The following is a 12,258-nucleotide window of genomic DNA, read 5'->3' on the forward strand; positions in this document are numbered from 1 at the left end:
TCGGGCCCTGTTTTCCCGAGCTCACCATCTACATCCGTCAAAAAACTGGCAAACAATGAATTAAGAGCATCCGCATTTGTCTCGTTACTTCCCCTCTCTACTCTAAACTAAAGAGCCAGACCCCAAAAAAACCCCCAAAACTCAGCTTTATCAGCCTCGTGGGATTAACCTGAGAAGTAGCTCGAGCTACAGTTACTCGTTGAAACACACGAGGAACTGTTCACTCGTTTCCTTTCTCCTGCCCATCTGCACTTTCAACTGGCGCCAAAATGGAACATATAGCCACAAGTGAGAGTCATTCTCTCTCCCTCATCAGCTCTCACAATAAATCCATCTCTGGTAAAGTGGTTTGGGGATTGTTTGCTGGTTTTTTGGGGTTGATCGGAGGGAATGATTTTGCTGGTATGAGAGAGAGAGAGAGAGAGAGAGAGAGAGAGTGAGGTCGGTGGTTTGGGGTTTTATTTGCTGTTTTTTTTTTGGGTTGATCGGAGGGGTGATTTTGCTGGAGAGAGGGGGTTCGGTCGTTTGGGATTTTGTTTGCAGCTGGTTTCTTGGGTTGGAAAGAGAGTACAGAGAGAGAGAGAGAGAGAGAGAGAGAGAGAGAGAGAGAGGTGGTTTGGGGGGTTTTGTTTTGCTGGTTTTTTGGGTTGGGAAGAACCGAACAAAGAGTAAAGTTTTGGTTTCGCCAGTTTCAAAAAAATTCTGGTTTTGCCGTTGTTTTCTTCTTCTTTTTTAGAATAAAGGAGTAATATTTTTATTGAGATAATTTTAATATAGAGAGTCTGATGCAGTAGAGATTTTAAAAGTGAGTAGCTAAAGTAATAAAAGTGGATTTTGAAAATTAATTTGGTCCAAAATTTGCTGAGTCTTGTGCGGATGCTCTAAGGCTGGATCATTGGAGTAGGTTATTAGCCCATCCACTTGCTTGAATGGGCCATTGTAGAAGTTGAGAAAACCCCAACATTTTCCAGGACCGTGTCATACCAATGGACCACTGGAGTACCGTGTCATACCAATGGATCGGAATGGCCAATCCATGTCGAATGAAAACCAACGTTGGGATGATGAAAATCAATATCAGAATGACTAAAAGAAATTAGTGAACAGAAGCACAATAAAATTGAGCCTTTTAACTTCTAGGATATGCTCTTAAAAAAGGGATAGATATGACACAAAAAAATATGGTTGAGATATACCTTGTGAATTGAGTGTTGCCTCATAAGAATGTGCATGGGAAATGTCCGAGCATAGACACAGAGTGGGACAAATGTGTAATGCGAGTAAGTCATATTTTCTCATGATTCAACTTGATTTCCTTTCATCTGCCATATTAGAATTCAGCAAATTGTAAAGTTGTGAACCAAAAGATTCCTGAACTCACTTCTTCATGTACTGGTGCCAGACGCAGAAATCTAGAGCTACATTGTCTGGTTGGAGAGCATGAATCATCAACATCTGACCCTGATTCCACTGTTGAGGTATCACTATTTCTCCCCTGGTACATGATAGATCCAATGAGAAAAGAGAACATTGCACGGAAAACATTATGAACGCCGGTATATCAAAACAGAAACTTGCCTTCAATGGCTGCAGTTGAATATAAGGCTTAATTTTCTGTTGGTGATCAGTAGACACTCTGGTGACTTGCCTCACAAATGTGCCTTCTGCATTATGTACAATCTACATATGGAATAAAGAATTTCTGCTCAGAATCACCTTCATCATATTCACAAATCACAATATAATGCAATACAGTCTAACATACAAAAATAAACATTACGATGAGGGTTCCTCTAGAACCAAAAGATTCAAGAAACCAAACGACAGTAAAGCCCCATAAGGGTACCTTCGTTATCGTGGGATCGTTCCATGGGCTCATGTTAGACCGAAGGCACCCTCCCTCAGCGGAACATGTGCATGAACCACCTAAGAAGTCAGGCAACTGACTGGAAGAGGTCAAAAAGAAATCCAATGAGCCAGATGGTCAAATCAATGAAATAAAATGAGGCCTAAGGACAAGTTCAATTGGAGATCTTAGAAAAATCCTTGATCGAAATGATCGTGGCGAAGATATTGGTCAGATTTATCATCACTTTCCTGTTAGATTACAGCTTCGATAATGCATGGGTTAGAGTTTACTAGATTACATCCACATGAACATGTACAACAAGGTAAATTTGTTTTCCCCACCACTTTAACTTAGAGATTTCACATTCATTCCTCACTTTTTAATTTGAGCAATTTTATGGAATGGAAACAGTGCATGGTAGATACATTACATCGCCCATACACAAGAATGTTGGTAACTTTGGGAAGAGAGTGTTAAAGCATCCAACTCCAAACCAATTGACAAAGAGTGGAGAGGCTGGCCAGGCTCATATACTAGTTTTAAAGGACATAATTAACCGATGTGAGACAAATCCCAATACTCCCATACACGTGCGACCCCCGATTCGCACGTGGAGAGGTCAACAAAGTATCCGGAACACACGGATCACAATGAAACAAAGTGCAACTATAGCACAAACAAAAGGGAAAAGCCTCCGAAAGCCTAGCTCTGATACCATGTTAAAGCATCCAACTCCAAACTAATTGGCAAAGAGTAGAGAGGCTGTCAATGCTCATATACTAGTTTTAGAAGAAATAATTAACCGATGTGAGACAAATCCCAACAGAGAGAAACATTATTGTTAACTTGATGAGTTAAATTGCCGTTTCAAAGTTTGTGAAGGTGCATACAAAAGTGTAACAAGTGTATTTGAGTCGGATCAAAAAAAGAAAGAGAGTGTATTTGAGTTTGTGTTTTTGTTTTAACATAATGAAAACTTAGTGGACTTTCAATAATTGGACCTATGGTAAAATTGTAAGTTTTCACCAGTGTTATTCAGTGGGCTACACAGAGTGCTACACATTAATCAAGCTACTTATAAAGTAGCTCGAGCTCGAGTTTTGGACTTGTGCATATAGTAAATGATTCGAGTTCAAACACTACAAAGTTTGACTCAATCCAACTTTTCTTCCAATTTCTCTTCAATTTTTTTCTCCCATTTCCTTCTTAATTATTTTCTCTTCATTTCCCTTTCCTTCCCTAAATTCCAAACGGACAAGTTCATAAACATAACACACTCCATTATTAGGAGAATTTCAGATTTAAAAAGGAGAATGAGATAATTAGATAAAGTACAACAGATTTTATTATAGAAAATTGATTTCTATACTTCCGTAATTGATGCAAGCATTTTTTTTTTGTCTTTCAGCGGGTGAATTTATAAAACATTTCCTACATGCATACACTTTTTACAAATTTCATGGGCTATTTTGTAAATTCACCCGCTTAAAGACAAAAAGAAAAGTACGTACATCAATTAGAAGAGTGTAGAAAATCAGTTTCCTTTGCTATATTCCCAAATTCGAAAATTTTCGGTACAGGGAGGGTGTTATCACGTGGTGGCCAATACCCTATCAAATCCGTCTAATATATCTTTGGACGGCTCAGATTTGAAAAGGGTTATCGTGCATTTGAGTCACTGTTTCATCCCCCCACCCAAAAAAAGGAAGCAACAGAGCCGAGTGAACTCGACGAGTTCAAAAATCACGCTATCGCATGGCGGGAAACACGTGTGACACGGTTACATCTTTCCCGCTCAAAACAAACTCTCTCTCTCTCTCCTGCGGCTGCTAGCCTATATCTTAATCCAATTACATCTATCACTGGTTCAGTGTAATCGATTCCATTACACACACAATCTCTCACAGTACCCGCAGATTTTCAATCGCTTCGATCTCGCACCAGCCGAATCATGCCGAGCATCGCCGGAAATGGATCGCCCCCGTTCGCCGTCGATGAGCTCAAGCGTACCAAAGCCGTCAAGGTCGAGAAATCTGGAGAGGTAAGAGCCAGTGGCGACTCTACTCCTGGAAAACGAAGATTGAGATCCAATTCGGCGGCGGCAGAAGAAGACGGTGGTCCGATCGCTACGACGCCGTCTCCGACGAAGTGGAAATCTCCTCGTAGATGCGTCAATGGTACCCCCAACAGTCCTGCAAATGTGAGTATTGTACCTCGATATCATTGCAATTTAGTAGTATATGCTTTGAAGATTAGGCTCAGTTGCGATTAACCTGGATTCTGATGAAGATATTTGACGTTGTTGAACAAGCGTAGCTCAGATTTAGATTTGATATGGAATTTGAGACTTTGACGCTTTATTATGATGGATATCAAAACTAATTACTCATACTTTAGAGCATCTCCAGCTCTTTTACTCAAATTTCAAGTAAAAGTTCATTTCGTATGAGACACTCCAATAGGCAAATCCAAATCTAAGCTCGAATTTGAGTAAAAGCTTCATTAGTGGCATGGTCGCAAATTTGGGAGGGGGAAAAAATTTCAGTCGCCCTTGATTTGAGTACAAGTTTGAGTAAAACTTAATTTCGTATAGATTTTAGTCAAGGAGTGGTGGATTTTAGGGTGTTTTACTCAAATTTTGAATTTGAGGGGAAAAAAATTGGGCTAGATATGATCTTATTTGCTAGGAGTAATTCAAAGTTGTTCAACTTTAGTTTCGCAGTCTACGTCTATCCGAACTGATCCATATGATTTTCACCAATTCTATGTTGACACCACCTGTAGCTGCGACAATTTAAAAGTGGTTTACTTATTTTTTGCAGAGAATCACGAAAGAATATGGCAATAAGCTTGGAAAATCAGACAAGTCGCTGGTGAAAAAACTGTCTGATGCTTTTATTGAGAAACCAAACTGGAATCCAAGAGGCAAGTTTGATCTGAAATTTTTTCTTTGTATTGTAATTGCTCTGGAAAGACCTTTTTTGGCTTATGCTTTTACTATGTATTCTTATGTTTACTTGATCAGTCCAAAGTTGGTTGAACTTTGTGTGATATATGTTTATATGTCGTCTAAAGTGTTTAATGTTGCTAATATGGGGATCTAAGAGGTTCAGCCAGGATGTAAGGATAACAATATATAAAATAAAGGAATTGAAAACACAAACATACAAAAGCATAAGTTTGTGGTTTTGACAATAAGGATTGTGTCTGTGGTCTGCGTTTTTTTTTCTGGCTATGTGATGAGGAACACAAGAGTGACCATACGGAATAATACTTATCGTTAGGATTTCAAGTTTTTGAATGTTGAGAATACTAATTGTACCTTAGGTGAATAGTACCATTCAGGCTCCAGAGGGCCTTACATATAAGTTATACAGTTAGTTCTTTTTGTTAATTGAGTGTTAGATTTGATTTTATGGGACAGATGTGGAGCAGCTGAGTGCGGTGAAGGATAAATTGCACGTATCAACGGCGCCATGTACACTTGTGTGCCGAGAAGATGAGCAGAAAAGGGTTTTGCAGTTCTGCAGACAATGCATAGAACAAGAAAAGGCTGGGAGCTTGTATGTGTGTGGATGTCCAGGGACTGGAAAATCACTCTCAATGGAAAGAGTGAAAGAGTCTCTTATCAAATGGGCAAAGGAGGTAAGCTGGTTTGCGTTTACTGAAGTTCTACGATTTGGGATTTGTCCAGTGATTAGGTGTTGTCAAATGATTTCAAGCAATAGAATTAGATTTTCTTGGCGTGGCACATGTTAATTGATGTATGTATATCTCATTGTCAATTCTACTTTGCCTGCTGTGCCGAAAGTACCTTCAGCTCATCTTTGTGAAAAAAGGTTTGAATGGAACGGAAGAAGTAGCATTATGTCATAATTAACCCCTTAATTAGATCGAACTATGACATTGCATGTGTGGGCAGGTTGATTGCAAAATTGGCAAATTTAACCATCAACCAAATTTTTTATTGATCTGTGATTCTTGACTTTCTTAGCACTCTTGCTAATTGAATTACAATTCTTGATGCCAGGCGGGTTTTCAGCAACCAGATGTGTTAACTGTAAACTGTACTTCTCTTACGAATACATCTGAAATTTTCAGCAAGGTACTGAGATAAATAGAATGTAAATGAGAGTTCCTTCTCATACCTGAATTCTACAACATTCTATATGCTTACATTGCATTACTCTGGGCAGATAGTTGGAAAGAACCAACCCCAAAAGAAAACAACTTCACCTTTGCAGAATCTTCAAAACTTGTATTCTCAAAAGCAGCAATCAGCTGGTATGAAGATGATGTAAGCAACACATCCTCACCCTTGTGATGTTCCTACTGTCAGATTCTTTAGCATATATATGCAGCCCACTAGAGCAATATCTCTCAATATTTGAAAATGCATACCGGTTTTACTTGTTCAGAGTCACCAAAAGTATGGTTGTGCTGAGGAAGATTTGTCTTTTTACAGGTTGATTATTGCTGATGAGTTGGACTATTTAATAACTAAAGACCGGGCTGTGCTTCATGATCTTTTTATGCTTACAACTTTCCCATCCTCTAGATGTATATTGATAGGTACAACAATGACAAATATACAAGTAAAATCTTTTCAATTTTTGTATGTGATGTATATTCGTAGTTGTGATTTCAAAGCAGATAACTCTTAGCTGCCAGTGTGTCAAGTTTTCATGCTCTATTTGGTTTTCAGGAATCGCTAATGCTATAGACCTAGCAGATCGATTTCTTCCAAGATTGCAGTCATTGAATTGTAAGTTCGCTATTTGCTTGATTTAGTTATTTCAATGCGATATCCTTTACATAAGTTTGGTGACAGATATTGTCTTTCAAGACCCTCTTTTTGTTGCCAGCTCTTCTCCCAAATTTTATAATAGGATTTGTACATTTTAAATTATGTTTAACAATGTTATGGAACGTATGTAAGCTTAAATTGTTATCCAAATTTCGCCGGTTTCCTTCCTTAACATGGTTGAACTGTCGAAAGAGAACATTCTGCTATGTTGGTTGGTCATTATGCTAACTGTTTGGTTCTAGGCAAGCCAATGGTGGTAACTTTTCGGGCCTACTCCAAGGATCAGATCATGCTGATTCTTCAGCAGAGGTTAAAGGTAATTCTTCTGCTTTTTATTTGTTTTTCTGTATACAAGTGGTGTTCTTTGTTTAATTAATGCCATGCTTAGTGGATCTTAAAAGACCCCTGAGCTACCGTTTCTCTTTAAGGAAATGGAAAGCACCTTGGAAGTGACTGTTCTCAGTATTTTCTTGTCACATCTGAATTGTTACACAGATTTAAAACTATATCTTAATATGTCCTACGTGAAGTTGGTTAGAGTATTATCACGAATTTCCAAAGAAGTAAGGCATGAGATTGAGGCTATAAGAGATTATAGATTACGAGTCTGCAATTACAAGTTAACAAGTTGCAGCTTAATTATCTTCTAGCAATCCTATGTAAATATGGTGACTTTTCTCCATCAACTGTTGAAACATATGAGTACCCTTTAATTGTTGAGGTACCTCAATGTTTGAGGTACCTTGAAAAAATATAAGCGGAAGCCTTAAATTCTGAAACCAAATTTATTTATTTTGTCCATTTTTTGTTATTGACTCAATACTTAATGCTATGTCTACCAACAGGATCTTCCTTACACAGTCTTCCAACCGCAAGCCTTGGAACTCTGTGCCAGAGTGAGTTACAACAATTGGAATTCACACTATGTTCTGCAAAAATCATGCTGGCTTCTCTTTATTTGACACATTGCCGTTAGTTTTAGTTTGACTCAACATTAAGGATGCAGCTTCACTTTTCTATATTTCAAGCAATAAGTGAAACATCGGCACCATATGCTGTGCGTGAAAACATTGGAGTTATATCTTGACTGTTGGTATCCATGTATTTTCAAACGTGCAGAAAGTTGCAGCTGCGTGTGGAGATATGAGGAAAGCTCTGTGCATCTGCAGGTTGGTCCTTATTGCAATAATTTCAGTCCGTAGTTGCACCTATGTTAAAATTTGTATGCAAGAGGGTCCACATTTTATTATAGAAGCAGTGCTCCGAGGTAACGATTGGAGGACAAGGAAGTATGATTAAAAGAGTGGCCGAAATAGGTAACCCCTATCTGTAAATGAATAATAGAATTGGACTTAAAGAGTTCAAGCCATACAAATCACAGCAAGGATTTAGGAAATGGTGTTATGAGCTAAAAATCTTAATTTGGTTGCTTTGGATGAAAGTAAATTTGGGCATAAAACACTCTAAAATTGTTTATTGTGTAGCTTAACAAAATGTTATGGTAAGTTGTAAACTGCAATTTCCTTACGCTGCCTCTTTAATTCTGTTCCAGGAGTGCAATTGAGATGCTAGAAGCAGAGCTCAGGGAATCAGTGTGCAATTTGGATTTGTCATCAGCAGACATTGGATTCCTTGATCAACGGTCTCAAGCTTGTGACTTAATAAAGCAAAACAGTAGAATTGTAAGTGGTTTCTATTTATGTAAACTTAATCCCTTTCAAGCAACTGCCTCACCTGGCAAGTGGAGTGTTAGCCAAGTGGTAGGCACCATGTACTCCCATTCATTTGACAGTGGATCAAACTCCACTAACTACAACTAACATTACAGACTTTCGCCGAGCAAAAAATAGCAAACTGTCTCACCACATGTTTTTTATGCTATCCAAGTGCAAGACTAATAGAAGTAGAACAAGCCAGACGTAAACCTTGACTGCTTATGGGTCACCTGAAATCAAGGCATAACCAATATGTGAAGTTTTTTATGCAAAGTAATTGCCTGCACTATCTTTCAATTTTCTATCTTCCCTCCGTTGTGTAATTATTATCTGAATACATAGTTGATTGGTTTTAATTTAGCAAATGGTAAGTTTCTATCTGTGTGATTCATACATAAAATAAAGCAAATCGGTAGAAACTTTGTTCACATTAATAGAAAGATATATAGGTTAAGGTAGATATTTGAACTGACAATTCTCTCTTGCGAATTATTGCTTTTCCAAGGTTCTTAATTGTCAACTATTTCACTGGTCTTAGAGTAAAATTCCTTTTTCTTTTTGTTCTCCCTGGTTTTGAATATTTCGTTCTATATGGAAATACTCATGTGTCCCTATTTTGTTGCACGTCTTCCTTACAGTCAATTATACCATCTTTATTATTATTACAAGTTTTGGAGCTTGTTACAGGTGAGGGTTGACCATATGGCTATTGCTTTGTCAAAGACCTATAGATCACCAGTAGTGGACACCATACAATCCCTTCCACAACATCAACAGGTAAGTTCCTTCTGATAAATGGATAATTAGTTGAGCAAAAGTACCTAAGCGATGCATTTGCACATTGATAGGTCTACACATAAAAAATTGACACTTTGAACAGATGATTCATGCTTCAGTCTCTGATAAATCATATGACAGATGAAATGTCGATAAGCATGGAGCATGTTAGTACTTAAAGTTGTTTTCTTTCCTTGCTCAAAAACAAGTTGGTTTTACATATCTACATTTTTTATTTACAATGGCTTCAGATCATACTTTGCTCTGCTGTGAAGCTTTTCCGTGGGGGAAAGAAGGATGCAACTATAGGGGAGGTATATTATCTGACATATTCCAATAGAACGCTCTATAAGAAAACAGTGTTTAACACATTTTATACTTACTGTTTGATGCAGCTCAGTAAATCGTACTTGGATATCTGCAAATTGATACTAATCCCACCAGTTGGAATTATGGAACTTTCTAGCATGTGCAGAGTACTAGGTGACCAGGTGAGCTCAATCTGCGACGTGTTCTCAGTGAAATCATTTGTTTTGGCATGTTACTCTTTACACGATCTAGATTGAGCACATGAAGCTTGTTTTACAATTGGAATGGATACCACATAACTGGAAAGCAAGATGAAATATTGATATGACAATCTAAATACATTTAGATGGAAATGACATGACAATGTAAATTCAATGTGCAGGGTATTCTCAAACTTGGTCAGGCTCGAGAAGATAAATTAAGAAGAGTAACACTAAATGTGGATGAAGCAGATATCGCATTTGCACTGCAGGTATATTAAAAAAAATTCAAGCTTCATTATTCCAGGTCCTGCTGTCAATATCTTTAGAAAGTCATAGTTTCATTCTGCTTGCTTATGAAAACCTCAATTTTTTGGCTAATTGTAATTGTGTGATTGGCAGGGAATTCGTGTCTTTCGGAATTGTCTTAATGCTGGAAACAAGAATATGGACTTGTGATTTTATTTGTGCCTTGCACTGGTGCCTGTTTCATTTTCCATTAGCTGCAGTCTCATATAAAGGTTGGAGTGCTATCTTCTATCATTCTTGCTCGTACAATTCTCTTGTGTATAAGCAATTTTTTCTTTCTTCAATAAAATGGCGGTTCTTATTTTTCATTGACAAGACACAGTACTAAGAACAATCCAACAACAATGGAGCAACGTTTGTTTAGCATATACAACAACAATAACATAAACCATCTAAACCCCAACCAGTGGGGGTATGGGCGTGGAAGGATTGGAGACAGACCTAACCTTTTGGCAATATATGCACAAAGTGGTTGCTCTCAGAGTACCACTGAAACAATGGCCCCCCTATACTTCTAAGAACCAAGGAGCTAAAGGGATGTTTTTTCCTGCTGAATCATGCCCCCAAATCAAAGCCGAAAGGCATAAGAGTCAAGAGAGAGGGTAAGTCTAGAGACCCAAATCAATTTGTGTGTACATTACCATACTTCATTCATTCATAGTCCATAGCATCAGAAAGTACAAAACTTTAGTTTAGCATATTAATGAAGAAAATACTGTGGCAGCAGCTGGTCACATTCTACCCACAAGACAAACAAGCAAATGGAGTTACAGTGTTACAGGAATATTATGAACGCTGTTTGTGATAGTACTATTTTTAGCTATGGAGTTAATAAATTGGAGAATAATGCATGTTCTCTCTCCCTCGCAGGTTTGTGTCATGCTAAAAATGCTCCATTTGCAGATATCATTGCTTTGGTGAGCTTGATGATGCGCCGATACTTCAGTATACTCATATATGCGGATACTTCAGTATACTCAGATATAGGTAAAAGGTCTTGACTGAGGGAACAATCAAAGGCGGAAACTTGAAAGCGGTTCTGCTATTTTTATCCAAGAGGCAGTCATTTAAATCATCTCAGTTCTTTTTTAGATTAAAATTATTGAAATAAAAAAAAATAGCTAAGTAGAAAGTCCAAAATGATTACAGATTTACATATCTTCTTTGTAACAGAATTCCTTGATAAATAGATATTTATCACATTTTTAATAGTAAAATAATTTGTTTCATGTTTTAGCATTCACCTTCTCTTATTATATTGCATCCAGCAGGAGTTAACAAGTTTCACATTTTCGGTCAAGGCCAAGGAAGAAAGAGATCTTAGTAATTCTAAGTTCAAATTTTTGAGTAAAAAACTTAAAAATTGTGATAAAGGTAGTGATAATGTCAAAACTGTTTTTATTGGTGTCAAAACTCCAGTGCATAAAAGTTTTGTACACTGCACATGGTACAAATTTTTTGTGCACTAGAATTTTGACACTAACAAAAATAGTTTTGACATTATCATTTCCCAATAATCGTGAGAGAAGAGGAAGAACAAGATGAAATAATTTCTTTCTTATTTCCTTTTGTCGGGTAACAGTAAGAAATGGAATGCATAAATCTACCTTAGTTATTCACCCCGTAATTAGAGGACACAAAATCTTGTTGATTTAGGCATCTGTACAACCACTGCCGTACCTAAAGCCAGGAGAGGCTAAAAAACTAGGAAACTTTTCTGGTTTAGTTACTTCTAACGGTACCATACGAACCTGAGGTCTAGCTCAAGTTGTAAAGAACGATAATGACTCAGGCCCCATTCTATTGGCTTTTTTAGTCGAATGGGGCCTAAGTCATCATAATTGGTTTATTTTTTTGCCTTTATTTAATTTTTTTTTCATATTTGTTAGTTTTTCGTCAATTTTTTGAGGATTATTACATCGTTATGATAAAAAGAATCTAAAAAGTAAAAAATTATGATTGAAATCTAATTTTTTTGAATAAAAACAAAAATAAGGCAATTAGCCAATTTTTTCGTCTTTATTAAAAATTTTTTTGATTTCGATCATAATTTTTTACTTTTTAGATTTCTCTCTTCATGACGATGTAATAATTCTCAAAAAAATTGACGAAAAATTAACAAATACGAAAAAAATTTGAATAAGAACAAAAAAATAAGTCAGTTGGCATATTTAGCCGAACGGGATTAGTTGATGTTGGGAGTTTGACTCCCGCTGAGCTTGCACAAACCCCCTATATCGGTACCTTTTCACTAACAGCCCTTTTGGTACGCGAGAGTTCGCACGAGAAGAG

General features: G+C 37.2%; 1 protein-coding gene and 1 pseudogene across 2 annotated transcripts; one reads left to right on the plus strand and one right to left on the minus strand.

Annotated features, from left to right (window-relative positions):
• Positions 1–3,561: 3,561 nt before the first annotated feature.
• On the plus strand, positions 3,562–11,183 carry LOC131317064 (cell division control protein 6 homolog B). 2 transcript variants are annotated; one of them, XM_058346652.1, is made up of 17 exons: positions 3,562–4,049; positions 4,672–4,774; positions 5,274–5,494; positions 5,880–5,954; positions 6,046–6,146; positions 6,315–6,421; positions 6,555–6,614; positions 6,899–6,972; positions 7,502–7,552; positions 7,776–7,825; positions 8,209–8,338; positions 9,059–9,148; positions 9,400–9,462; positions 9,544–9,639; positions 9,840–9,929; positions 10,060–10,178; positions 10,837–11,183. In XM_058346652.1, exons 1-16 carry the CDS (start codon positions 3,801–3,803, stop codon positions 10,114–10,116), a joined length of 1,617 nt encoding a protein of 538 aa, XP_058202635.1. In that variant the 5' UTR covers positions 3,562–3,800; the 3' UTR covers positions 10,117–10,178; positions 10,837–11,183. The 2 variants fall into 2 exon arrangements, with proteins under 2 accessions (XP_058202635.1, XP_058202630.1); XM_058346647.1 differs by having other exon boundaries at positions 10,870–11,183.
• LOC131308779 (small nucleolar RNA snoR100) lies at positions 10,507–10,623 on the minus strand (annotated as a pseudogene).
• Positions 11,184–12,258: the final 1,075 nt, after the last annotated feature.

The sequence above is a fragment of the Rhododendron vialii genome, chromosome 1a (genome assembly GCF_030253575.1).
Source record: "Rhododendron vialii isolate Sample 1 chromosome 1a, ASM3025357v1".
Taxonomy (NCBI): domain Eukaryota; kingdom Viridiplantae; phylum Streptophyta; class Magnoliopsida; order Ericales; family Ericaceae; genus Rhododendron; species Rhododendron vialii.

Excerpts from the sequence above, each read along its gene's own strand:
- LOC131317064 (XM_058346652.1), top strand. The coding sequence starts at position 3,801 with ATGCCGAGCATCGCCGGAAATGGATCGCCCCCGTTCGCCGTCGATGAG. Across the intron at positions 4,050-4,671 it reads CCCCCAACAGTCCTGCAAAT|AGAATCACGAAAGAATATGG; the intron begins GTGAGTATTGTA and ends TATTTTTTGCAG. Across the intron at positions 9,149-9,399 it reads CCCTTCCACAACATCAACAG|ATCATACTTTGCTCTGCTGT; the intron begins GTAAGTTCCTTC and ends CAATGGCTTCAG.